This window comes from Tricharina praecox (genome assembly GCF_024521635.1).
Source record: "Tricharina praecox strain CBS 144465 chromosome Unknown BZA05scaffold_5, whole genome shotgun sequence".
Lineage (NCBI taxonomy): Eukaryota > Fungi > Ascomycota > Pezizomycetes > Pezizales > Pyronemataceae > Tricharina > Tricharina praecox.
The window spans coordinates 865,571-891,389 of record NW_026250407.1 but is presented as its reverse complement, the minus strand read 5'-3'; the positions used below and the strand labels follow the sequence as shown (position 1 = coordinate 891,389).

General features: G+C 54.5%; 11 protein-coding genes and 1 non-coding gene across 12 annotated transcripts; 8 read left to right on the top strand and 4 right to left on the bottom strand.

Moving 5' to 3' along the window:
- Nucleotides 1–855: 855 nt before the first annotated feature.
- Nucleotides 856–5,348, top strand: BZA05DRAFT_333574 (uncharacterized protein; the record flags this gene model as incomplete). The annotated part of the gene is made up of 6 exons (XM_051480691.1): nucleotides 856–933; nucleotides 1,075–1,315; nucleotides 1,395–2,754; nucleotides 3,121–4,106; nucleotides 4,160–4,747; nucleotides 4,804–5,348. 6 exons carry the CDS (start codon nucleotides 856–858, stop codon nucleotides 5,346–5,348), a joined length of 3,798 nt encoding a protein of 1,265 aa, XP_051342116.1.
- Nucleotides 5,349–5,397: 49 nt separating this feature from the next.
- BZA05DRAFT_220374 (uncharacterized protein) lies at nucleotides 5,398–5,781 on the bottom strand. Its single transcript, XM_051479714.1, has one exon. It carries the CDS (start codon nucleotides 5,744–5,746, stop codon nucleotides 5,447–5,449), a length of 300 nt encoding a protein of 99 aa, XP_051342115.1. The 5' UTR covers nucleotides 5,747–5,781; the 3' UTR covers nucleotides 5,398–5,446.
- A 396-nt stretch (nucleotides 5,782–6,177) lies between these two features.
- Nucleotides 6,178–6,264, top strand: BZA05DRAFT_t97. The gene has a single exon. It is a non-coding gene; the product is annotated as a tRNA-Ile (tRNA).
- A 304-nt stretch (nucleotides 6,265–6,568) lies between these two features.
- On the top strand, nucleotides 6,569–7,527 carry BZA05DRAFT_471881 (formyl transferase). The gene has a single exon (XM_051487983.1). It carries the CDS (start codon nucleotides 6,661–6,663, stop codon nucleotides 7,336–7,338), a length of 678 nt encoding a protein of 225 aa, XP_051342114.1. The 5' UTR covers nucleotides 6,569–6,660; the 3' UTR covers nucleotides 7,339–7,527.
- A 763-nt stretch (nucleotides 7,528–8,290) lies between these two features.
- Nucleotides 8,291–9,275, bottom strand: BZA05DRAFT_389958 (50S ribosomal protein L16). Its single transcript, XM_051482838.1, has 5 exons — nucleotides 9,163–9,275; nucleotides 9,028–9,108; nucleotides 8,731–8,978; nucleotides 8,534–8,675; nucleotides 8,291–8,474 (listed from the first exon to the last, which is right to left on the bottom strand). The coding sequence occupies exons 1-5, from the start codon at nucleotides 9,227–9,229 to the stop codon at nucleotides 8,299–8,301; spliced, it is 714 nt and encodes a 237-aa protein (XP_051342113.1). The 5' UTR covers nucleotides 9,230–9,275; the 3' UTR covers nucleotides 8,291–8,298.
- Nucleotides 9,276–9,340: 65 nt separating this feature from the next.
- BZA05DRAFT_389957 (RNAse P Rpr2/Rpp21/SNM1 subunit domain-containing protein) lies at nucleotides 9,341–10,172 on the top strand. The gene has a single exon (XM_051482837.1). The coding sequence runs from the start codon at nucleotides 9,467–9,469 to the stop codon at nucleotides 10,160–10,162; it is 696 nt and encodes a 231-aa protein (XP_051342112.1). The 5' UTR covers nucleotides 9,341–9,466; the 3' UTR covers nucleotides 10,163–10,172.
- A 1-nt stretch (nucleotide 10,173) lies between these two features.
- On the bottom strand, nucleotides 10,174–12,571 carry BZA05DRAFT_471877 (uncharacterized protein). Its single transcript, XM_051487982.1, has 5 exons — nucleotides 12,086–12,571; nucleotides 11,742–12,015; nucleotides 11,541–11,685; nucleotides 10,903–11,488; nucleotides 10,174–10,852 (listed from the first exon to the last, which is right to left on the bottom strand). Exons 1-5 carry the CDS (start codon nucleotides 12,437–12,439, stop codon nucleotides 10,256–10,258), a joined length of 1,956 nt encoding a protein of 651 aa, XP_051342111.1. The 5' UTR covers nucleotides 12,440–12,571; the 3' UTR covers nucleotides 10,174–10,255.
- Nucleotides 12,572–12,594: 23 nt separating this feature from the next.
- Nucleotides 12,595–16,520, top strand: BZA05DRAFT_220283 (uncharacterized protein). The gene is made up of 7 exons (XM_051479713.1): nucleotides 12,595–12,765; nucleotides 12,834–13,159; nucleotides 13,218–13,823; nucleotides 13,874–15,274; nucleotides 15,325–15,471; nucleotides 15,522–15,717; nucleotides 15,772–16,520. The coding sequence occupies exons 1-7, from the start codon at nucleotides 12,709–12,711 to the stop codon at nucleotides 16,372–16,374; spliced, it is 3,336 nt and encodes a 1,111-aa protein (XP_051342110.1). The 5' UTR covers nucleotides 12,595–12,708; the 3' UTR covers nucleotides 16,375–16,520.
- BZA05DRAFT_389954 (terpenoid cyclases/protein prenyltransferase alpha-alpha toroid) lies at nucleotides 16,503–17,634 on the top strand. Its single transcript, XM_051482836.1, has one exon. It carries the CDS (start codon nucleotides 16,583–16,585, stop codon nucleotides 17,540–17,542), a length of 960 nt encoding a protein of 319 aa, XP_051342109.1. The 5' UTR covers nucleotides 16,503–16,582; the 3' UTR covers nucleotides 17,543–17,634.
- A 45-nt stretch (nucleotides 17,635–17,679) lies between these two features.
- BZA05DRAFT_389953 (P-loop containing nucleoside triphosphate hydrolase protein) lies at nucleotides 17,680–19,602 on the bottom strand. Its single transcript, XM_051482835.1, has 3 exons — nucleotides 19,494–19,602; nucleotides 19,067–19,434; nucleotides 17,680–19,007 (listed from the first exon to the last, which is right to left on the bottom strand). The coding sequence occupies exons 1-3, from the start codon at nucleotides 19,504–19,506 to the stop codon at nucleotides 17,811–17,813; spliced, it is 1,578 nt and encodes a 525-aa protein (XP_051342108.1). The 5' UTR covers nucleotides 19,507–19,602; the 3' UTR covers nucleotides 17,680–17,810.
- A 639-nt stretch (nucleotides 19,603–20,241) lies between these two features.
- BZA05DRAFT_220265 (uncharacterized protein) lies at nucleotides 20,242–21,322 on the top strand. The gene has a single exon (XM_051479712.1). It carries the CDS (start codon nucleotides 20,429–20,431, stop codon nucleotides 21,185–21,187), a length of 759 nt encoding a protein of 252 aa, XP_051342107.1. The 5' UTR covers nucleotides 20,242–20,428; the 3' UTR covers nucleotides 21,188–21,322.
- Nucleotides 21,323–23,158: 1,836 nt separating this feature from the next.
- On the top strand, nucleotides 23,159–25,597 carry BZA05DRAFT_389943 (HMGL-like-domain-containing protein). The gene is made up of 6 exons (XM_051482834.1): nucleotides 23,159–23,634; nucleotides 23,716–23,924; nucleotides 23,987–24,067; nucleotides 24,125–24,403; nucleotides 24,470–25,077; nucleotides 25,136–25,597. The coding sequence occupies exons 1-6, from the start codon at nucleotides 23,595–23,597 to the stop codon at nucleotides 25,296–25,298; spliced, it is 1,380 nt and encodes a 459-aa protein (XP_051342106.1). The 5' UTR covers nucleotides 23,159–23,594; the 3' UTR covers nucleotides 25,299–25,597.
- Nucleotides 25,598–25,819: the final 222 nt, after the last annotated feature.

Genomic DNA, 25,819 nt, shown 5'->3' with positions numbered 1-25,819 from the left:
TGAGACACATGTGATTTTGACGGTGAGATGCGCTACGCCGAGTGAGGTCCATGACTGGCATTGCACATGTTGATGGCTAGACACAGTAAACACACCTGAGCGCAAACTTGCAGTGATGAGATATCGGCCAAGATCACGATTGTTTTTGTTTTGCCGGTGGCCTCTCATCTTCCACTTGGCCGGAAAGGGCTCCGGAAAGGAGCCGTGGATAACGACAAAAAAACTGCGATACAGCCACCGAGAAAGTGTCGAGTGAACGTCAGTACCGCTGAAGGAATGCTCTGAATAATTCGGAGAGCTCAGTCACGGACTATCGCTCGACTAGGTACTCTACTCAACTAGGTACTCTGCTTGTAGCAAGACAGCCTACGGCCTGCAGCCCACAGTTGAAGCTTCAAGTTCCATCCAGATGCATGTGCAATCTCGTGGAATCCGCGCCGCTGTGTAGAAAAAGAGTTGCCCTCGTATGTATCGTAGGTGTTTCAGACATGTGATAATTACCACTGGCCAAGTTTGTTTCTCTCTCTATGACCGTTTGAGAGACGTGGGAGTTTCGGGCCGACCGCCAAGCCATCATCAACCCTTGCCATCAGATGAAGGGAAGGAAGCTCTCTCTTCTTTGAACCAGCACATCGTCGATCCCAGACTCCCAGAGAGAAGAGCCATACCCACTCTCCCTCTCTCCTTCACACGCCCTGTTCCAATCCAGCTCACGTCTGAGCCTGTGCAACCGAACCACCCACCACCCCATCTCAAAAAAAAAGTCGGTGGAGCTGCATCCCTTCTTCTGCAGCGCACACCAGCGACAACTTTCCTTAAAGATACCTACGAGTATCCGAGACAGCACCTCCATGAATGCCTCTACTCAATCCATATCTCCGTGCTTTCTTCCGGTCCGCCCTCCCCGCTCAATGTACGCCTGTCGAAGACTATGTAAGCCTCCACCGTCCACTTGGCCACCGTCCAGGTCCATGCGAACGTCTCCGGGGGAGCAGAATGGGGGAGGGAGTTCGCTAGTGCTAGGGAGTAAGCGGGGGAGTTGACCGCTGACGCAAGCGTGTGTGTGGACCTTAGATACTGCTTGTTCCCACCACCGAGATCTTGACGAACACGCGCGACCGCGAGACCGGGTTGCTGTACGCGGAGCTGATCGGGAATGACGAGTTCCTGGGAAGCCACGTGCTGCGGGTTCCGAACGTGACGGCGGGCGCGCAGAGTGTTGCCGGGCGGGAGACGCGCGGGAAGGCGAGGCAGTTCACCACGTTCAATGGCCGCACTGTCGTCGTCAAGGATAGCTGGGTTTATTCCAACAAAGGTGCGCGCGCGCCCACCATGCCCATGTGTGCAGCTCGAGGGGGGGGGGAGGCCGGCCGTGCTGATGGAGGTGAGGATAGGGTTCCGGAGCTTGAATCAGGCTCAGCTGCTACACGATACGCTTTACTATCCGGATGTCAATGAACCGCAGCAATGGCTCATCTACATGATCTCGAAACCCCTGATCGGTTCTCTCGAATACGTTCCGACGGTGCCGCCGTACCTGCGCGAACGAACGGCGAAAATGACGGATCAACCCCCGGGCACTGCCGGCTCCTCGCACAGCTCGTCAAACAAAAAGAAAGAAGTCCGGTCTTTCAACGAGCTGCTGATACTCTTTCCCATGATCGCGAGACAGATGCAGCCCGGATTGGAAAAACTGTTTCAGGATTTTGAAATCTCTTTCCAGCGGTTTAAGCCGTTGCCGCTTCCGCCGCCTTCCCCAGCATCTACGCGATCCGGCGCCTCCGGGATTTCGTCGAGATCGTCGGTGCGCTCGGCAGTCGATGGCGATATCTACAAGCAGGCCGCGGATGAAAGCGAAATTAGAAGATCTTTGGAATCTGCAATAATGGCGGCTGTTGACTTGTTTCAACGGGTGGACCAGTCGCAGCTGGATTTACTAGCTTCTACTACCGACCTCACCGGCCCCGCGGTTGATCGTCTGATTGAGAGATATGTTGCGGAACAGCTTCATGATACCACATTATTTCCCCGCCTATGCGCCACGCAAGCTATCCAGGATGACGAGCTCGATCAGAAGGTCATGGAGATGGAGAACGTCGATCTCACACAGATCGGAATACCTTCGTTCGAGCAAATAGGAAAGAAAAGCCTCATGCAGCGCATTTCCCGTGGAATAGCATCGTTTGAAAAGATTGGGAGCGCCAGGTCTCCACAGGCGATGGTGGAACACCTTCTCGACACGGCCAGAACCTTGACCAAGGTGGATACCCCCGACAACGACGTGCCAATAGCAGAGTTGGGTTCGGCCGCCGAGAAATCTAATACCACGGTGGTCACTATGAACGCTGATATGCTCGTTTCACTTTTATTGATTGTGGTTATTCGGGCTAAAGTACCCAACCTCCATGCCTGCCTGAGCTATATGCGCAACTTCGTGTTCGCGGAGGATGTCGAGCAGGGTGAGGTGGGATACATCCTTAGCACTCTTGAGGCGGTTCTGTTTCACATCGCCCAAGACCACACGCTGAGCGCTGTGAGTCGCGCAAACGAGAAGCTGTGGAGGAGCGTTAAGAACGGAAACCTTAAGGCGGTCAAGAAAATCCTGGAGAGGAGCGTCGAGGACGAAGCCATCGAAGATGGGCCCAGCAGCGAAGACGAGGAAAGTCTGGCCTCTGGAATCGAACGCTTGGAACTGGATAGCGGCGATTCTTCATCCCAGGACGATCACTCACCTGCCATCAATGGAATTTTGACGTCCCACGATCTGTCAAACGGGGAAGCAAGTGTGAACGGCACTCCTACCAAACGACCTGATACGGGCTCGATGCCAAGACGGCATTCAGCCAGCTCCGTGAATGGAACTGTCCGTCTATCCGATGATGCTCCAGTAAAAATTCCCAGAAAAGATCCCCCGGAAGAGGATGAGGAAGTGGAGGAAGAAGGGGAAGCCAGCAGGCAGACCTCGGTCTCTAACGGAGAATCGGCGGCGGCTTTGGCTAAGGATGGTCCACCATCCTCCGAGGATGTCTTTGATCAGCCGACGTCTCCTACGACTGGCGTATCAAATGTCCGAATTGAGGAGTTGCAAGTTGACGGAAACGATGATGCCGATTCGATAAGCATTGTCGAGCCCCGCACACCTCCCACTCAGAAGCCGTTGCCGAATCCGCGGATTGCGATCACTCGATTCGAACTGCGGGGACAGAAGCGGCCACCGTCGCTGCAGTTGAGATTGCCGCGAAGCAGGAGCGCAGGCAGCGTGTCTAGTATTGCAACCATGAGCGACATCTCAATATCGTCCATGATAATATCGAGGACTGGCACTTCTCTAAGTCAAAGCACGGACCTTTTTTCTGCCGACAAGTTGTCCAGAACACGAAATCCTCAAGGCGAATCGCTGCTCATGATGGCAATACAGCAGAGGAAACCAGTCCTGCTGCAGTACCTCCTGAGCACACCGTTTTTCGATGCCGAGTTCATACTGGACGACATCAATAGTGAGGGAGCAACACTCCTGTCAGCGGCCGTTCAGACCCAGGATATGCCGTGTGTTGAAATCATTTTGGCCGAGCTGCTCAGGTTGCCAGACGAAACGTTGAAAGAGTACCTCGAGATTACCGATGTGTTCGGCAGGACTGCAGCGCACTATCTTTTCAGCGCCCCAGATTTGATCAACCGATTGGGCTCATTGTTGCCATGGAGACTTAAAGACAAGAAGGGTCAAACGCCACTATTCGCCCTTTGTCGATCATACGATCACCAGAGATACAGGGAGATGGTGGGGATGGCGATCAAGCAGGCGCAATTAGCGCAACAGGATAACGCCAAACTACATCTGGATGAGCATGTCGACCTGAAAGGGAACTCACTGCTTCACATTGCGGGCGATCCGGGTGTTGTCAGGATGCTGCTAAGGTGCGACTCGGATGTTAATGCCGTCAACGACAAAGGCTTCACTCCATTAATGGTCGCGAGTAAGTACGGTAGGATTGAGATGGTTAGAACTCTGTTCGGGGATGCGAGAGTAGACCTGTTGGCGAAAGAGTTGCGAGGGTTGACTGCAGTGGAGTTGGCGAAGGACGATGACGTGAGGAATCGAATAGATGGTAATCCTGACACCCCCGTGAATTGGCGTTTCTGTTTGCTGATGTTGTGTAAGATCTTGTGCTCTTTCAAAATCTGCCTGCGGATGATGGAAGGGTGACCGCCGTCGTCCGTTCATTCTTCGTGGAGGATGCCACTATACGGGTTGTCCTCAAAAGCGGTGCACCATCAGCCGAGGAGTCGTCAACGTTTACTGTTACCACATGCCGTCGGTCGCTCACCGACTTCCAGTTTCTCGCAAGATGGCTACAGTATGAGCACCCAGCATCGTGGCTGCCCGCATTGCTGGTATCACGGAGTCCATATCAAATCCCATCCAAGCCCTCACGTGCCGTCTTGCGGGATATTCAACTGCGTGTGGACAACTTTCTGCGAACGTTGTTGATACATCCCACGTTCTCGACGCACGAGCTACTCTGGGAGTTCTTTTTGGTACCGGAGATGCGACAGGAATCGTTGGTGGTGCGCAGCAAGAAAAAGGCAGAAGCGAGGGCCGAACGTGTGCGTGAGGAGTTCACGCCGATCGAAGACGTGCGAGAGGTCGAGATGTTCGTGGCCTACGCAAAAGATTCCGTCAGGAGCATCAATCATGCCTGTCGGAGCGTCACGCGAAGGGCAACCGTAGTACGATCTACCCTTGCAGGTATGGAATCTCTTCTTCATCACATCTTTGAGTACTGTGATTCACAATTTATGTAGACCTTCCCGAGGCATACAGAAACACGATCCGCCATCTCAACGGCTTCAAATTTCTCCAGGACACGCCCCAACTCGCCGCACTCACCAAGTTAACCGAAGTTCTCTCATCCAGCGAGTCCAACCCCTACAATATCTTCATCGAAGACCTCCGGAACATCCAAGCCTCCCTCGCAGGCGTCGCGAACGCCCTTGAGAAACCCCGCCAGATCATCGACGAGATGTCGATGCTGAAAAAGCAAATCGATCGGCACACTGTCTCCCTCCGTCGATCAGACCGGTGGCCGTTAGGCCTCCTCGATGATACCCGCGCGAAGTATCATCAGGAGGCTTCGCAGAAGGCACAGCTTGCGCACCGCCATCGCCTGGAGCTCGCGAGTGAGCTGCGGTACACGCAGAGTATCGCCGCGCAGGAACTCGCCGCGTTCCATGAGATGCATACAAAGCAGACACGACGGGCGATAAGGGAGTTGGCGAGGAAGCAGGTGGTGATGGAGAAGGATCGGCTGGAGGGGATGAGGAGGGCGTTGAAAGGAATCAAAGGCTAGGGTGGCTTTCTCTCTTCTTTTGGTATTTGAGCATAAGTAGGGATAGATGAGGGCTTTTTCCTTTTTTCCTTTCTCCTAAGTGCTGTGGAAGTACAAGACTACCTACCTACCGTAGGAAGCTTAATATGTGTACTTTTGTTTTGCGCTGGATTCGTGTGCTGCTTGCTGGCTGCTGGAGTTTGGGAGTTGCTTCGTATGTTTCTCTTCTCAAGCCTCCGATTCTTTGTAACTTTGTGATTGCACGATTGGTTTATCTGTAGAGTTTTTGAGCAACTGGTGGTGGTGGTGGCGGTGGCGGTGGTGGGTGGTAATGTCAGGATATCTCGACGTGAGGTTGTCATCCGGAGGGAAGGAAGAACGAGTGATAGAACACAATGGGCCTGCAACGTCACATTCATTCTCACCTTCCCTTACCTATGGTCCGCGAAATCCCATTCAGTCTCACGCTCCATTCAGTCTCACGCTCCATTCACTCTCACGCTTCATTCACTCTCACCTTCACTCACCAATGGCCTGCAACGTCCCATCCACTCTCACGTTTATCTCCACACGGCTGGCTCCATTCTCCTTACTTGGTTAAATAAATATACAAGTTACTGACGTTAGTATTTATAAGCAACAAAATTCCTCAACAGATGTCCGCGATCCCAGAGATCAAGCCAGTTTGAGCTGAAAATATAGACACACATCACAGTACCAACACTCCGAATCTCGTCCGTCATCGAGTGACCATTCCAGGAAAACGTCCGCACAGCACAGTGCTTGAACAGAAGACCTCGAGTGGAAGCATACTATCGAAATGAGTAAGACGAGTCAGCAGCCAATCAAAGGTCGCTTAGCTCAGTTGGTTAGAGCGTGGTGCTAATAGAACATCCGTGCAACGCCAAGGTCACAGGTTCGACCCCTGTAGTGATCATTTTGTCCTTTTGGACTGAAGGTGATGGCAAGTCTTTTTATGGCGGTCCCGTGAAGGATGGATGGTAGGTTGGTTGGTGGCACCCACTTCACGGGTTTATGGGCGGTTACAAGCCTCAAAGAGAGGGCAGTTCTAACCTACACAAAGAGGATGACGCTTCGGAAGAAAGATCTAAACTCAAGGGCCTGGGTTGGATGCTCTAATTGAGTGTCTGTGTCGGTAGTATATATTTTATACACATACATGCATTCAGGAACGCGGCGTAAGTCATGATCCCTGGCTCGGTCGTCATGCATGACACGGGCCCAACTATAATTTTTCCCCCACACCTCGCCAGGTGCCCCACCATAAACATTCACACGCCTCTACCGCCCGCCACCCCACCACACAATCACCATGGCCTCCTACGTGATCGCGCGACTCCTGTCGCAAGCCCTCTCCATCGAACCCACTCCCAAAGACATCCAGCGAATCCTGGTCCTCATCTCGGGCAGCGGCACGAACCTGCAAGCGCTCCTCGACGCCTCGCTCCCCGGGCAGATAATCCACGTCCTTTCGAACCGCAAATCGGCCTTTGGGCTGACGCGGGCGGCCAACGCCGGCATCCCCACGTCTTACCACAACCTGCTCTCGTACAAGTCGCGGTACCCCACGGACGAGGAGGCGCGCGCGGCCTACGACGCCGAGCTCGCGGCGTTGATCCTCGCGCAGCAGCCCGACCTCGTCGTCTGCGCCGGCTGGATGCATATTCTCTCCGAGGCGGCGCTGCGCCCGCTGAAGGAGAAGGGCGTGGACATCATCAATCTTCACCCCGCCCTGCCCGGCTGCTTCGATGGGAAGGATGCTATCCAGCGCGCGTGGAGCGCGTTCCAGCAGAGCGAGATCACGGAGACCGGTATCATGATACATCATGTCATTGGCGCGGTAGATAGGGGCGAGCCCATCATTGTGCGCAAGGTCGATATGAGAGAGGGCGAGTCGGTGGAGGAGCTGGAGGCGAGGATGCATGCCATTGAGCATGAGGCTATTGTGGAGGGAACCAAGTTGGTGCTCGAGGAGAGGTTACGGAGGTAGACCTGTGCGTTGGGATAGTGGGAATTCAAAAAAAACGGCGTTCGTTGGGTGGTGGTCAATTGACGGAAATGGGGGTACATTCTTTGATGATTGGGTTTGGTGCGATATGTAAGCCATTGAGACGTGAGAATTCTGATGAGCATCCTGATGAGCATCCCATCCCCATTTGCAGTTCAATCTTGAAGAAACTCGATATCTTTCGTGCAATTTGGATCCGGCGTCTTGCATATTCCCACCCGCTCCTGCCACCAACCGGCCTGCAGCGGTGATCAATTACGTCACTGTAGTCCTCATCTCTCTATAAACACCTAACACCCAGCCCACCGTGATTTCTTCCACTTCACCCATTCTCCGAACAAACCAACGAGCTTAAACATTCACGATGTCCGAGAATCCTAATATGATTGCCACCGGTGACGAGTCCACTCCGTGAGTTCGCACTGCACCCGTCGCACCACTAGTAGTTGCCTACTCTAACAGTTCACCAGCTACGAGAGAGCCACAGATGCGACCGACGACTACCATCCGGCTGTGAAGTCGGCCGGCAGCATGAGCCGTCAGTGCTCCGCGCATGTTCCGGGGGAGTGGGAGGGTGCTGACCAATATAGACGCCGATAAACCCCCAAAGAGCCCACACATCGAGAAGGATGTCCGCCCGCACGACGAGAGCGCTACGGTCCGCAGCATGAAGTCGGAAAACACCAAGGTCGGCGCACCGGGTATGAACAGATTCTTCAATAGTACTCCATCCAGTCCCTTGCAGGCATGGATCACAGTTGCGGACGTGGACTGCTAACACGAATTCCCTACCACACAGAGAATGAACACACTCCCACGGTATCAAGAAGGGCGCAGGGGTATGGAACGAAATCCACTGAGATGCGCGGGGATATCGGTGCTTGATCAATGCAGTAGTAGTGATACGGCAAGAAATCTAATCTTTTCATTCTATGGTACAATTTACGCAGCCGCAACAGGGGCGGCGGCGGCGGCAGCGGCAGCCTGCTCTTTGATGTACTTCTGGAGCGGGCCGATTGGTACTCCCTTGCGTGCTATGAGCTTCTGCACGTTTTCGGGTGTGAGCTTGATTGTGCCCATCATGGGAACGTCGCCCTTCTTGACCATTTCGTAATTTCCTGGGGGGCGCGCGTGAGTGAGTGAGTGGACAGAGGAGTCGGGGGAAGTGTGTACACACCTGGCAGCTTCGCAGCGGCAATCCGGAACGCATCCTTCACGATCTGCTCGTGGATATCGCCCTTGAGCTCGATGATAACTCGGCTGACGTGCACACGCGAAGCCCAGAAATCCATAGAACCTTTACCGGTTCCCATACGAGTCTGCCCATTCCATCAGTCCCTTCCCCTCCCGCTCCCCATCCCTCAGCGCACGCACCTCATTTCCCTTCGTGTAAACGGGAATATTTGCCGCAATCCTCGTGTAGATTCGGTACTTCATTCCACGCAGCTTCTTCTTGATGGTCTCCTCGGCGTTACGCAGCTGCAGAGCAGTGAGACGTCGGTGGTGGTCGGTCATTCGCATGCCGTAGTCCCCCCAGACCACCGTTGTGCCACGCGTTGACCCGCCGGTTTGCACGCGCGGTCGGCCTTTGCGTGTGCTGCCATGGTCGCCGGATTTCGGGACTGTAGGGGTGTGAGTACCGTGGGGGAGTGCGAGGGAAAGAGGATGTACGGAGCCATGACTGTGCAGGTGTCGACACGGCGAAGCTACGGGCTTGGAATGTCGTTCGGGGGAGCTGGGCGGCGATCAGGCCTGTAGATTTTAGTAAATGGTAGAGTCGATACTGTGGCGGAAGGGAAGGCTCACCGCTTCGTAGCGGAGCGGCGGACGCTCGTACCGACAGTGCCGCGAAAGATTGCCGTAGGGACTGCATGGCTGGTTAGACAATCGTGGTCGGTCGGTTGGATGTCGGACTCGAGGTGCAACACTGAGAACGTTACCGAAAAGCGGGACACCACGTGACAAGGACCGTGGGGCAGCGGACCGTCAATCATGTTGTTAGCGCGTGTAGCGCCACATACGCTATTCTACACATGTAGGTCCAGTCACGAAACCTCTCCGTCATACCCACACGTCCTCCGCCTTTACCACCACTAGCTCACCACCAACCATGGGGAAAACCGCAAAACCCAAACCCGCACCTAACCCGATGACCACGGGGCCGAACGCCCCACTCTTCGCGCGCATCTCGCACCTCTACTCCGCGTCCACGCTCGACCCGACAAGCCCGCTGAGTCGCTTCTACCTGAGCCACGCCCGGTCGATCGCGAAGAAATCGGTGCTGCGACTCGATTCGAAAACAAAACGTACGATTTGTAAGCGCTGCGATGCGCTTCTGGTCCCAGACGTGACGTGTACCCACCGCGTCGAGAATCAGAGTAAGGGTGGCAGGAAAAAGTGGGCGGATGTACTCGTTGTCGAGTGCCAATGTGGAATGGTCAAGAGGTTCCCAGTAGGCATGGAGGAGTTGAGGGTTAAGAGGGGCGGGTCTTTACATAAGGAAAAGGAGGAGGCGGTGATGGAGGGGAAGGAGGATACAACCGTCGCTGTTGCTAGTGGACAGGAAAAGGGTGGGAAGAAGGATGCCAAAGCGGGCAAGAAAGCGGGAGCGAAGAAGGGCGCGAATATGGATGCCCGGACCTTTAAAGGACAAGCTATATGGACTATACAAGATTTGCTGGAGGGGAAAGACCCGGTCCCGGTGGAGGAGGAAAAGCAAGTGTCGGATTGCCCTACAGATGCTAGGGATACGCACATGGAGGATGCACCTACTGTAATCATGAGGGAGTCACAAATAAACACATGATCCGATCGTTTCCGTACACACTGCAACACCTATATTGGGTCTAGATGTTTCCCTGAATGATGGGTAATGTGCTGCGTTGGCTACACAACAATCCTACCACTTGCCGCCCTTCTTCTTCTTCTTTTTGTTCGCCGGGCCTCCTCCGCCTGCCTTCTTTGCCTGGTCAACCTTGAGGACATCTAACCGGCCACCGCCAGTAAGCTCCATGCTCTCTTCCGCCACCGGTCCACCCTGCGTCGCCGCAGCCACCTTCTGCTTGCCCTTCCGTCCCTTGGGCTTGTAGTAGCTTCTGTCCCGCATTGGCAGCCAACGCTCAGGATCCAACTTCTTCGAAGGATCGGCGTTCGGTGGGAGGCGGGGCTTCTTTTTCTTGGTCTTCTTCGCCTTCACCAGGGGCATGGCTTCTTCTTCCGCTGCGCGCTTCCGAGAAGGCTGGGCGACACCGAAGGATTCGAGAGCAGAAACGTCTACGCCAGCGATGAGTTTCTCGACCGGCGTCAATGTGTCCGCATAACTGGATACTTTCGAAGGATCCGTCGTGGCGTACGAGGCGACCAGTCCGGCAACCGCGTTACGGTCCGAGGGATTCGCGGCAAGGAGAGTGGAGTACAGCTCTCCAGCTGAGGTGAGCTCGGCGGTGTTCTCGGATTCGAGCTTAGACTTGGCGGCGGCGCGAAGAACCGCAGTGTTCTGGAGACAACGTTAGAATGAGTTCATGTAATACGGACAAATGGACATACTGGTTGCGAAGACTGCTTCCACCACTCACTGGCTTCAGACAACATCTTCCTCACATGTTGCTTCCGCCCTTGGTGTTCGTACAAGGCCACCAGTAGTCCTACAAGGCCAGGCTGATAGCGCTTTTCTGGCTCAAGTTTGCTGAATAGTAGCTCCAGTGTGCTGATTGATCCCGTGATGTTTCCAGTGCTCATGCGAAGTTGGATTAATGTGAGAGCCAATCCGACATCGACGGAGTTAGCTTCAAACATCTGCTCGATCTTCGTGGTTACCTCTTTGCCGGTCTTGTTTACAGTCTGAGCAGCCGCATTGATAACATTGACACTCTTGTCGGTTGGGTAAAGGTTGTGGTATTCGGTGGCCTTGGACTGGGAAGCGTTGGACTTGCCAGCGTCGAGGTCCAGTATCGCCTCATCCAGCTTCAGGATCTTCGATTGGAAGCCAAAAGGCCGGGCTGCGAGCGATGTGGCATTTTTCGTAGCTTCAGTATAGTTCTTGAATGCAAGGTATGGGTTGTAGTCCTCTCCCTGTGCCTCGACAGCGATCTTATTGATTGTAGCGATGACTTTAATAGCCTCGTCCTCGACACTGACACACAGTGTTAGCATAGACCGGGAGGGATAGATGGAACAGGTCATACCTGTTAGCGTCAAAGCTGGCCGCCAGCTCCTTCGCACGTTCAAGCTGTCCGGTTCTTGCCAACAGGTAGATTTCCTGCACATTAACGGGCTCCAATTCCAGCTCCTTCTCCTCGGGAGTAAGATCCTCGAGATCGTTGCATAACTCTACATGATAGGCGGTCAGTCGTGCCAAGAGATCCCCGGGGAGGTAGTATTCGTACGTCTTGCCCGCTTCAGCAGCACCGCAGCTTGACCGAACTTATTGGTAGCAAGACAGATACAGGCGGCATTGAAAGTGGCCTCAAACACGTCAAAGTCTTCTCTCGATGGTTTCTTGTTGCTGACTAGGCCGCCTTTCCCACTCCAAGCCAATTGTGCATCCGTTGCCGCAGCATTGACTCGCAGGTCTCCGTCTTCATTTGGAATCTCGTAGGGTGTCTCCGCCAGCGACTTGAGGATCCGCGTGACCTCTTCAAAGTTCTCCAATCGGTAATACTAGTAAACTAAGCATGAGGACGTTCGTAATTTCCGCCAACGCTGACGGAATGGATGAGAGTGGACTAACAGCTTGTGCGGCGATGTGTTGTAATCCTCTGGAGTCCTGACCGCCTTTCTGCGCCAACTCCACAGCTTCCTGTAGCTTTCCGACCTTGTACAGGCAGTATGCGCGTTCGAGAATCGTCGTCTCGGCAATCTTCTGGCCGTCGGGACTGGTGAATACTTTCAACGCATCTTCGTGTCGGTCGAGGTTGAGCAGAGCGACCACCTTAGTGTGGAGAGCACGCGGGTGACCCTTCGATGACTTCAGGACATTATTGGCGTGTTTGAGAATCTCCTCGTGGTTGGGGCCATCGTCGGTTACTGACAGATTCTTCAGGAGAGATTCCAATGAATCCGAGGAGAACTGTGAGGCAGGCATTGCTGAGTCGTGTGTGGGCGGGGAGAGCTTTCGACCAGGTCCCCTTCCTTTGGTTGCACCAGAAAGTGAAACGAACAGAGGGCCTAAGAGCCGCACTTGTCACCTCGCTCACTCAGCCCTGGTTCTTCTGCCCCACGTCTAACATCCTGGTGTAACATCCCATCACTGGTGGGGTTATATCGCTTTTCCCCTCCATCTGAAATCCTGACTCACCAAACCCGAATTGCAATACAACCTCACAAAGGAAATACTGCAATTACACATCAGCTATGGCCGACGCTCTCGATCCCGCGAATGCCTCGAAGGCAACTCTGAAGCTGGAAAATGTGCGCAAACCTCCCCTCCTAGTGACGAGGCATTCCAAGGACTTACATTGGATTGGACAATACGGTAGACCGAGAAGCGCGACGCTCTGATCGCAATCGAAAAAAAATACCAGAAATACTGGCAAGACAGCCATGTATTCGAGACAGATGCCCCCACCCTCGCGGAAGACCCTACGACCGACCCCGATGAGCTGCGCGAGCGAAACCCTAAATTCTTCAGCTGCATGGCCTACCCGTACATGAACGGTACTCTCCATGCTGGACACTCGTTTTCCCTGAGCAAGGTCGAGTTCCAGACTGGCTTTGCCAGGATGCAGGGAAAGAGGGCACTGTTCCCGCTGGGTTTCCATTGCACGGGAATGCCGATCAAGGCTTGCGCCGACAAGTTGGCGCGGTATGCCTTGCTTTGAAGATTTCCGCACCACCTAGGTTGTGGCTGACATGGACTTTAGGGAAGTTGAATTGTTCGGGAAACATTTCGACAGTGCTTTGGTGGAAGAAGAGGCCGACAAGGAACCTGCGCCTCCGCCCAGCAATGCTGTCGCAAAGGAAGATCCTACAAAATTCGCAGCAAAGAAAGGAAAGGCCGCGTCGAAGGCTATCAAGCTGCGGTGGCAGTTCCAGATCATGCAGGCGATCGGGATTCCTCTGGAGGAAATCCACAAATTCGCCGATCCCCCGTACTGGCTGACGTACTTCCCTCCTCTGTGCAAGAGGGACTGTAACTCCCTGGGACTGCGTATCGACTGGCGTCGTTCGGTGATCACCACTGATGCGAATCCATACTACGATGCCTTTGTGCGCTGGCAGATGAACAGACTGCGGGAGCTCGGAAAAATCAAATACGGGGAGCGATACACGGTCTACTCCCCTAAAGACGGCCAGCCGTGTATGGACCACGACAGAAGTGATGGTGAGGGTGTCGGACCTCAGGAATACACTGGAATCAAGATCAAGGTTCTGGAGTGGGCAGATGAGGCGAAGGCCGAAATCGAGGGCAAGCTACCGGCCGGTGCCAATGTCTACATGGTTGCTGCAACTCTGCGACCAGAGACTATGTGAGTCCTTAGCACTTCTGGTCATTTGATTGTCAGCTTATGCCCTCTAGGTACGGTCAGACTTGCTGTTTTGTTGGACCTACCATCACCTACGGAATTTTCCAGGTTTCGGAGACCGAGTTTTACTTGTGCACGGAGCGTGCGGCCCGCAACATGGCCTACCAGAAGATCTTCCCCGAGGAGGGCAAGTTCCCTTGCGTTGCCAACGTCCAAGGAAAAGCTCTGGTTGGAACCCTCGTCTCGGCTCCGCTTTCGGTTCACACAGAGGGTGTTCGTGTTTTGCCCATGGAGACTGTCCTTGCCACCAAGGGAACCGGCGTGGTTACCTCCGTGCCTTCCGACTCCCCCGACGATTATGCCACCGTTATGGATCTAGCAAAGAAGGCCGAGTTCTACAAGATCAAGAAGGAGTGGGCAGAGCTAGAAATTCCGCCCATCATCAAGACGCCTTCATACGGTGACAAGACCGCCGAGTTCCTGGTCAAGAAGCTCAAGATCAACTCTCCCAAGGATGCTAAGCAGCTGGCTGAGGCCAAAGAACTCGCATACAAGGAAGGTTTTTACCAGGGAATCATGTTGGTTGGGGACTTCGCTGGCGAGAAGGTAGAGGTCGCAAAGCCCAAAGTTCGGGAGCAGCTCTTCAAGAGCGGCTTGGCGTTTGCCTATGCCGAGCCCGAAGGAGCCGTCACCTCCCGCTCCGGAGACGTTTGCATTGTCGCCCTTCTAGACCAGTGGTACCTCGATTACGGAGAGAAGGAGTGGCGTGCGAAAACCGAGAGCCTCGTAGCTGGTAAATTGAACTCGTACCACCCCGAGACTAAGAACGGACTGATAGCGAACCTCGCGTGGCTCAACCAGTGGGCGTGCGCAAGATCCTACGGCCTTGGTAGCAAGCTCCCCTGGGACCCCCAGTTCTTGGTCGAGAGTTTGTCCGACTCTACGGTGTACATGGCATACTACACTATTGCACACTACCTCCACGGCTCGATCGACGGCAAGGCACCTGGTCTCTCCGGTATCTCGGCAGATCAGATGGCGGATGAGGTCTGGGACTACCTCTTCTGCCAGCGTGAGCTCCCCAAGGAGATCATTGAGAAGTACAACTTGCCCATGGACTGGTTGGAGAAGATGCAACGCGAGTTCCAGTACTTCTACCCTCTGGACGTCAATGTTTCGGGCAAGGATCTTATTCAGAATCATCTTACATTCTTCCTTTACATCCACGTCGCGATCTTCCCACCGCAGTACTGGCCGACGGGTATCCGTGCCAACGGTCATCTCATGCTTAACGGTGACAAGATGAGCAAAAGTACTGGAAATTTCTTGACGCTCAGTGAGACTGTGGAGAAGTTCGGTGCCGATGCTGCTAGAATTGCTTTTGCAGATGCCGGTGATGGTGTTGAGGATGCCAACTTTGAGGAGAAGGTCGCAAACGCGGCTATTCTCAGACTGTATGTTCTCGTGCGTCCAGGTTGCAGGAGCTTTTCTGACGATTTGCTAGGTACACTTTGAAGGAATGGTGTGAGGAGATTGTCAAGGAGGCGGATGCTGGCAAGCTGAGAACTGGCCCCAAGGACTCTTTCTGGGACCAGATCTTCGAGAACGAAATGAACGAGCTCATTGAAGCTACCAAGGAGCATTACGCCGGGTATTTATACATTATCACCAAGGGTGATGGCACTGAGCTAATTTCTGTAGGACCTCATACAAGCTTGCCCTCAAAACCGGTTTCTACGAGTTCCAGGCCGCAAGAGATACCTACCGTGAGGCTACAGCCGCCATCGGCGGAATGCACAAGGACTTGGTTCTGGACTGGATCAAGAACCAAGCTCTCATGCTGAACCCTATCGCCCCTCACTGGGCTGAATACGTCTGGCAGGAGCTTTTCAAGAAGGTATTATAATACTTTCAAAAGTTCAATGACAAGGGAAAACTCACAAGAATATAGACTACCACGGTCCAAAACGAGCTGTTCCCCAAGGCTTCTGCGCCCATCTCTGCGGCCCTCACGGCTGCCAGAAACTACGTGCACAACGTCAACAGCAGCGTCACGTCGACCGAGGCCGCACAGCTCAAGAAGAAGGCGAAGGGCAAGGGAACCACCTATGACCCCAAGAAAGCCAAGCAGCTCGCCGTCTATGTCGCTCTGGGATACCCTGGCTGGCAGGAGAAGTACATCGACCTTGTGCGTGAGGCCTTCGACAAGGTCACGCTCTCCGTCAATGACAAGGAGCTCAGCGCAAAGGTGTCGAAAATGGGAGAGATGAAGAAGGCTATGCCGTTCGTGCAGGGTCTCAAGAAGAGGCTTCAATCGGAGTCGCCCGATACGGTCTTCAACCGCAAGCTGGCTTTCAACGAGGTGGAGACACTGAAGGGCATGGTGCCCGGTCTCAAGAGGCTTACCGGCGCTAAGAATGTGGCCATTGTCGTTGTCGACGAGGGTGGAAAGACTGGCAAGACTGTGGATGGAGAGGTCGTTGAAACGCTGCCGCCACTGGCCGAGGGTGCTGAGCCTGGTAACCCGAGGTACGAGTTTACCAACGTTGAGTAGACACTTGCACGTAGATTATGCTTAGGTAGATCTGGGTCATCTGGGGAATCCAAAAAAAGACGATTGCGAGTGATGGTTGATTCGGATAAGCAACCCGCCAAGAACGTGCGGGGCTCGATAAGAGAAGGCGGGACATCTGCCTGGTGATGTCTCATAGCTTGCTTGTGACCCAGCTCCACCGGCACCTCACACACACCTCACCAACAAGATGTCAACACCAGCCTCCACAACCCCAAAACTCCATGCCTCGAAGCACGTCGCCTACATTCAATCCCTCGACATCCACAAAGACAGTCTAGACTACTGGCTAACCGAACACCTCCGCCTCTCAGGCGTCTACTGGGGCCTCACCGCCCTCCACCTCCTGCACCACCCGACCGCCCTCCCCCGCGCCGAAACCATATCCTTCGTGCAGTCCTGCTTGCACCCCTCCGGCGGCTTCGGCGCCTCGCCAGGGCACGACGCCCACCTTCTATACACGGTCAGCGCGATCCAGATCCTCGCAACAGTGGACGCACTGGACACGATCCCCATAGCCACGACCGCCTCATGGATCGCTAGCCTACAGCAGCCCAGCGGTGTATTCTTTGGCGACCAATGGGGTGAGACCGACACACGGTTCCTCTACGGGGCGCTGAACGCACTCTCGCTGCTGGGGCGCTTGGACGCCATCAATGTGGACGCGGCAGTCGACTACGTGCTGCGCTGCCGCAACCACGACGGCGGCTTCGGCATGAGCCCCGGCGCGGAGAGCCACGCCGGGCTGATCTTTACGTGTGTGGGCGCGCTAGCGATCGCGGGTCGCCTGGACGATCTCGATGCGGACCTGCTCGGCGACTGGCTGTGTGAGCGCCAGCTGCCGAATGGAGGGCTGAATGGACGCCCCGAGAAGCTGGAGGATGTGTGCTACGGCTGGTGGGTGCTGAGCTCGCTGGCGGTCATTGGGCGCTTGCATTGGATCGATAGGGATAGGCTCGTGGCGTTTATTCTGAAGTGTCAGGATGAGGAGGGTGGCGGGTTTGCGGATCGCCCGGGGAATATGGTGGATGTCTTTCATACGCACTTTGGCATCGCCGGGTTGAGTTTGCTGGGCTACGAGGGATTGGACGAGATTGATCCTGTGTATTGTATGCCCAGGACAGTTACGAAAAGAGTGCTGGGGAAGTAGGTGGAGGGAATAGACTACGGGACGACAACAGAACCAACCCATCTTATGGGGAGTACACGGCCCAGAAAAATATACCGAGTGAGCGAGTGAGGACATCTGTAGACATAAAGGTTTTGCAGTAGCACCAACAGTTACTTCTCACAGATTAATCGCACAGGTCGATTAGAGGTGTACTTGACATAGATCCGATAGGTACAGTAAAATGCAAATCATTGGCGCCATCCCATACAAAACAGAGTACTTTTTTTTAATGGAGCCAAAGAAAAGATCAACCCTCCATCTCCACCTCAATTGTCTCGTCATCATACCCATCCAATCCTTCCAGCTTGAACTCCTCCATCCACTGGCTCACAACCTCCTTCTGATCCGCCTCGATGGTGCCAGAGGAAGCAGCCTTGATACCGGCGGTGGCAGCAGCCGTGGCAAGCGGAGGATCAACCCAACCCTGTATCCTTCCATCTCGCCAGTCCATGATGACGGCAATCGCAGCGCTGTGAATATGCGGCACACCACCCTTTCCTAGCCGACCCCGTTTCCTCGCTACCTCGATCAGGAAGCTCTTTGTAAGTTCGCTGAGAGAAATATTTGGCAGAGGAGGTATTCCGTAGACGTCAAGCAGCTTCTGGAAAAGCGTCTCGGACGTCGAGAATCTTTTGATCAACAATTGCACGGCTCCGGTGGGATCATCGATCTGTTTCGGCGGCACCGCATTCAGAAGGACGAGACGAGCCTGTTCGTCCGCCTTCGGGCCCTTGGCGCCGTCCGTGCTAGGGAAAACGATACCGGGCGAATCCAGGATCTTAAGCTTCTTGTCCAATTTCACCTCGCGCAGACTGGTGGTGACACCGGCCTCGGCACCGGTGGGGCATGCAGCTGCCGATCCACCAAGACGACCGGTAAGGGCGTTGATGACCGATGACTTTCCGACGTTGGGGTATCCGATGACACCGACGGTGACAGATCGCTTCAGCTGCTTGGAGTGCGCGAACGACTTGAGCGCAGCCAGGAGAGCACTTGCGGTTCCCTGCACCGTCAAGGCCTTGTGGTCAAAAGATTGTGCGTTCGGTGCGCCATTGCTGGCCTTAAGGGGTAGTGTGGGGAAGGATCGGCGCAGATAAGTCAACCATCCCTTCAGTACTGGTGGCGGTACGAGATCGATCTTGTTCAAGATGAGAATTAACCGCTTCTCTCCTCCGTCCATCGACATGACCTGTCTCTCGACCTCGCGCGAACGGGTACCCATTGGGTCGCGGGCATCGAGCACGTAGAGAACAACATCGGCGGAGTCGACAACCTGCTTGAACATCTTGTCGAACGATCTCCGCGAAGTGTCCTTGTTTCCTCGCTGGAATTGCTCCGATTCGCCGTCCTCCTCGTCACTCGTGTCGCCGTGCTTCTCCTCGTACTCGACTGCGCGTGCCCGAGCCGAAGCTAGCAAAGCCGCCATGGCACTGTTTCCTCCCTTCTGTAGAGCCCTGTCAGCACGCAATCATAAGCCCCAGGGTGAACCGCAATATCTCCTACCTCTTCATCCTCGCTCTCCGAGACGTCCATCTCGTCGTCGCCCTCGCTATCCTCGTCCTCCTCCTCATCCTCCTCCTCATCCACATCCTTCATAGCATCGGCATCGGCACCCTTAAGCTCCAGCTTGCGCAACTTCGCCTGCTCTCTGCGCTTCTGCTGTTCCTCGGCCTTGACCCTCCTAGCCTCCTCGATCTCGGACAGGATCTGGTCCTTGTAGGGGAAGCTGTTGGGGATGTTCAAGGCGGCGGGCTTCTTGCGGTGCAGTTCCGGATGCTTCTTCGCGTGCTTCCGCTCCTTCCGCTGCTTCTCTGCGCTGCGCTTTTCTATTTTGTGTCGCAGCCGCACAGGCACTCGTTTAGACTTTCTTTCTATAGTTTTTTTTCAAGTGGTCAGATAATGAAGGCGCGGGGGAGGGGGGGTTGCTTACTGGGGTGGACCATTGCGAAGGTGAGGACGGGAGAGGTTCAGTGGGATTGTGGTGGTGGCTGCGGGGAGTGGTGGGGTTGAGGATTCGCTCGCTGTTGAGATTGTAGAAGCAAAGTTGACTGGAGAAATAATTTTGTCGCAGCAGCAAAATAACTAGAGTAGTGCGCCACAGCACCCTGGTCCAATCCAATGGTCTCGTCTTGCCTTCATGCAGAAGTCTATTGAGCACGCTTGTGTAGATGTGGCTGATCCGCGCCAGTGACCAGCGAGTAACCAGCGCAAAGCCACTGCTCGTCGAACCCAACCCAATCCCATACATACGGCGCAGTACCTAGATCATATGGAGGCTGGACACTCTTTATTAAAGAAACCTGCCATTGCGGTGATTATTCGCATTGGCTGAACTCCAGCACGCAGATAATTTTAGAGCGCATCTACAGCGGCATCAGATCATCTGCTCTCTCCGACAGGACCGACAGGAGCTGGAAGCTGTGTATAAAGAGCGCGTCGGTACAACAGTTTTGTGTAGGATCCACACTTCACCTCGACCTCAACCTCTAACCCACCCACCAACCAACCAACCCGCCCTTTCGGCTCCAGTCAACTTGCGCTCAAAGATCACGAGCAATCTCGTACATATCGAATATTCGCCCCGGCTCCCAACGTGACGCCGCCATATATCTACATACACACCACCATGGCTCCCAAAACCAGGAGCGGCAAGTCAACAAACAACCGTGCCTCGAGACGGACCATGGACACGGACAACCAAGTGCGTGACTATACCCATATCCGAATTATACATACATACACATCAACTAACCCCCCCTACCCCACTAGGCCACAGCGGACCCATGGTTCCTCAGCGCCATCAGCACACTCAACGACCTGAGCAACTACATCGGCGTCGGCACCGTTTCGCTGACATTATCCTCAATGGCGGGGCCGGGCCCCACCGCGCCCGACGACTGGCACTGGCTTGAGCTCCCCGCACAGAAGCCGCGGCGCATCGAGGGCGTCGCCTACGATCTGTACATGCTCGCCACGCTGCACCTCGTGCGCTGCACTTACCGCATGTTCTCCACCGCCCCGGAGGTTTTCGCTCGACCAGCGCTGCCCGCGCTGCCGCGCACGCCGAATGCGCTCGTCCGCGTGTACGTCCTCCCCGTGGATGTGGCCCAGGACCTCGTCTCCAGGAGGAATAGGAATGTGCGGAAGTACATGCGCAGCATGCTGGAGGAGGTGGATGTGGCGGCGGAGATGTGGGAGGGAGAGGGAGAGGGAGAGGGAGAGGGAGAGGTCGTACGAGCAGCCTGGCGAGGCGAAAAAACTCCGCTGCTGACGAAGGTTAAGGAGTTGCCGCCGATGCCTGGGCTGCATCCAAGATTGACGATTATGGAGGCCCCGACTGGGGAGGTCTATTACCTCGACCTGAAGACGTGTGAGCTGTTTGAGCAGCCGGTGTATGAGGGTGATAGTCACGCTGGGAAAGTCAAGGAGGCGGAGGAGAAGGAGGAGATGGATACGGCAAAAACACAGCCGGCAGCACCGCTCGTGGAAGGACTCGGCGCCGCCCAGAGATCCAAGCCCGCCGATACCCCGGCCGTCGGGACGAAGAGGCGGGCTACGCCCGTCGGAGATGACGTGGAAATGGTGGATCTACCGAAAAGGGCGAAGACTGTTGAGTCCGGTTAGGGTCGCGTGGGCTGGGCTGGGCGTTTGGGTGTCCTGTTGGAGTTTTGTTTCGTTCAATGGTTTAAGACGGATATATCTGGGAGCTTGTATGTATGTAGTGGGTTCCTCTCGCGACGCTTTAGCGGGTTACAACCGAGGTCATTCAGGTCTGCACGATGGGGTGGGGTGTTGGTCGGATCCGGACTGCTACATAAACCGCTGGACGGACCGGTTACAGGGCAAATGGCGGGACAAACCACTTTACGAACGGTTGAGCGAGTGATTCTCGAATGACCGGGCCGGATATGCCTAGTGTCGCACAGACAGACAGGCTCACCCGGTGGCAGCGACACAGGGTGAGCACACGAGCAAGGTACGAAGCGCACTCACTCTACATGCCGAGCTCAATCGACACGGACCGGGACTTCGGCAGTGGGTTATGCGCATCCTCGGCGCCAGTTGTGAGGCTTGGAAACTTGCGCGGATTAGTAATTATTACACACGAGTTGGGATTTTGTAAAACCTTCTTGGCCGCACCGTATTTGGAACTAAGTCTGGTTAGCGCGAGCCGCAGTTTGTAAGCGGTGCAAGTTGCAAGCATCTCGCGATGGGCTGCAGAACAAACAGCGTTCTCACTGATCGGACACACAGCTGGGGTTTTTTTCTCTTCTTCTTTCTTTTTCTTTTCATGATGCATAGAGTGCCCACCGGCGATCCGCGACGAGGAGTTTTACTGGGGCCATGGGCCTTGGAGGAGGAGGAGATTATCCTCGGGATTGACACTGCGCAGTGCGGGGCCATTGCACCAGCCACAGGAGCTCATCGCATGCTCACTCGCGACATCCGCCTATGCCCATTGCCGTCGTACCGTGACTATTGCTGTGCCCACGTCGGTGCCTGAGCTAGAATAGTTCCTACGTAGTGGGTGAGTAAAAGTAGGTACACACCTTATACCTCATACCTGTTACCTACCGTACTTTCCAGTTTCCACGCACCCTCGCCTGGTAGACCTGCTCTGTTCGATCACCAACATCTGCACGGGAGCTGATGTTGCGAGGCGAGGCATCCAGAGGGGAATATGTATGGAGACACCTACGGTTCAAGGCGGATCCGCACTCTGTCTCTACATATGATTGGATTGGGTTGTCCGCAGCGTGGCGTACCTACATATGTTCGCCTTTGCGCAGAGGCTGTCCCCACTCCCCAGGGGTTGGATGTAGGTACATAACCACATAAGCAAGTACCTACTCTACCCGCCCAGCGCATCGTCCATCTACAGGGGCGGGACCCAGGAGCAGGATGGAGCTGGCCCTTATGGACGCCGACACGCCGGAAGGGGATCTGTGGAGTATGTACGATACTCTACGGCAGAGTACAGGACTGACTTGGGTAACCATATGTATCGCGTTCTCTCATCAGCACGGTGGCAGGTATCCCACCTGGGTCCTGCAGAAGAGACAGAGACACACGACAGCCACAAATAGCGAACACTTTACGATATGTACGTGCTCCGTGCATGGGGAACCTAACCTAGCCCTATCGATGCGAAAAGGCGGGGAATCAGCACTCGGCAGCCACGGCGATTGGCCGTCCGTCCATATGGAGCATGGCCTATATCCGAAAGAAAAAAAGAAAAAAAGAAAAAAAAGAAAGAGAAAAAAACCTAGACAGAAAAATCTCACGGGTGACAAAAGCAGAAGAGGCGAGATCTCAGATGCCTGCGACCTGCCCCCCCACCCCCCGCAGGTTCTGACTGTTCGAATTTCTTGCGCTGTGGCTGGTGTTTTGCTCGTTTTTCACCTCCACAAAACCTCAATCCCATTGATGCCAGCCAGCTAGAGCACTCTGGCCAACCGAATAAAAAAAAGAGTCATCGCCGTTAACTCTCTCCCCTCCTCCTCTAACTCTCTCCACAACTGCAACCACCACCACTCCACCACCACCACCAACACAGCTGCCATCCCCTCATACCACGCCAATACAACAGGCTTCTATAAGAACCCGCCCCGCTACAGGTCCGTTGAAACCCTCAATTCCTATCCTCATCCTCATCCTCCCTTGTAACCCCATCATACCCCATATCACCGGCCCCCATACGAACAACAACATCTCCTCGCACCTACATATCCCGCTTTGTCCCCATTCTTGCCCTGCAATTCGCCCCGTAGAAACCAACAGCATCTGCATCCGTGTCTCACCTGGAGCTGAGCTGAGAAGACAACCACGTCTGCCTGCAGAAAGAAAGAAAAAAAAAGCCTCCTTCCACTTCAGCCTTCGGGTTTCCCGCTTTTCTCTCCCGTATAGCGCCCCTTCTTCCCACATAAATTCCAGTCGTCCCGCTTGCTTTCGGCCTTAGATCCGCCCTGCCTGTCTGTCCCGTCAATTGCTCACACTCCGCTTCATCTTCACAGACCAAATAATAGTCAACATGTCTCCTCCCGCTGCGAACGAGAACGGTAGCTCGAACGGTACGGACACCCCGACCTCTCTTGTCGTAGATCTTCCGAGACCCGCAAATTCTGATTCCTCTTCTTCTGCTGCTCCCACAGTCAACAAGGCCGAATACAAGCGAATCGAGACCACACCCATCAACAGCCGGAATCCCTACCAGCCCGTCCCCGACTTCCTGAGCAATGTCAACTCTTTCAAGATCATCGAGAGCACCCTGAGAGAGGGAGAGCAGTTTGCCAACGCTTTCTTTGACACCGCGAAGAAGATTGAGATCGCCAAGGCGCTGGACGACTTCGGTGTTGACTACGTATGAAACACCCCCACGGGATCGGCCCGAGCTACGGAATGAACTGACGGGGGGTTCGATAGATCGAATTGACTAGCCCCGCGGCTTCGGAGCAGTCCCGCGCCGATTGCGAGGCTATCTGCAAGTTGGGATTGAAGGCCAAGGTACGAGCATTGAACTCTTCGATGTCCGAAATTGCCGACTGATCCCCGCTCCCCCAGATCTTGACCCACATCCGATGCCACATGGACGATGCCCGGATAGCTGTCGAGACCGGTGTTGACGGTGTCGATGTTGTCATTGGCACTTCCTCGTTCCTGAGGGAGCACTCCCACGGAAAGGACATGGCCTACATCCACAGGACCGCAATCGAGGTTATCGAGTTCGTCAAGTCCAAGAACATTGAGATTCGGTTCTCGAGCGAGGACTCTTTCCGATCCGACCTTGTCGATCTTCTGAGCATCTACAAGGCTGTCGACAAGGTCGGCGTCAACCGTGTGGTATGAGCAACCATCCCCTCCCCTACGCATGTTTTGGTGGGGTTTTCGACTGACCCGATCGGTTAGGGTATTGCCGATACCGTTGGATGCGCTTCTCCCCGCCAAGTTTACGACTTGATCCGCACTCTCCGTGGTGTCGTTTCTTGCGATATTGAGACTCACTTCCACAACGACACCGGATGCGCCATCGCGAACGCCTACTGTGCCCTCGAGGCTGGTGCCACCCACATCGACACCAGTGTTCTCGGTATCGGTGAGCGTAACGGAATCACTCCCCTCGGTGGACTCATGGCTCGCATGATCGTTGCCGACCCCGAGTACGTCAAGAACAAGTACAAGCTCCACAAGCTCAAGGACCTCGAGAACTTGGTCGCCGAGGCCGTTGAGGTCAACATTCCCTTCAACAACTACATCACCGGTTTCTGCGCCTTCACCCACAAGGCCGGTATCCACGCCAAGGCTATCCTCAACAACCCCAGCACATACGAGATCATCAACCCCGCCGACTTCGGCATCACCCGATACGTCCACTTCGCCTCTCGGTTGACCGGATGGAACGCCATCAAGAGCCGAGTGGAGCAGCTGAACCTCGACATGACCGACGCTCAGTGCAAGGAGTGCACCGCGAAGATCAAGGCGCTTGCCGACATCCGACCTTTGAACGTTGACGATGTGTAAGTTTTTTCCAAGTTGCGGAAATATGCAGTTTGGTTTTGCTGACAAAACATACAGTGACTCCATCATCCGTCAATACCACCTTCACATCAAGAGTGGAGGCGAGACCCCTCTCGGCCTCGAGCTCCCCAGCCCGATCGACGAGATGGTTGTCGACGGCGAGCCAGCGGCCAAGAGACTTAAGCAGGAACTGGTCACGGACGCTGCTGCATGCTGTTAAGCGCAGAGGTTGGGTGGATGTGCCGGGTTTTCGGGTATTTCATATATTCTCCGCTGGAAGCCCGCTCAGACTACCAAAAAAATAATGGCGTTTTGATTTACATGATAAAACTTCTATATCATTTTCCCTTTTGTTTTTTCGTTTTTCTTGTTTGGGTTCAAGGCTGGGTAGCGTGGAATGAGTCGCGAGGATGTGCTTGCTTGTATTCCGAGTTTCCACGATGGACGGAACCGGTCAATAAAAGTTGTCAGTCACTCGCTCGCACCATTTGGCCAGAAATATCATACCTCCCGTTTAAACTTCATGATGCTACCGGATGGAGCCAAGGATTCGAGTGATTCTGTGATTTGAGTGCTTCGAGTGATCCATTCCACGCGTGGGAAACACAAAGGGACATGACATGATGGACCTGACTCGAGCCATTCGCGAGTGAGTTCCAAGAGATCATCTAGATGGCGCAGACTGAAGGCGTCCTTGGAAATTCACCAGAGGTCAAGAGATCATCCAGATACCTGGTGCAG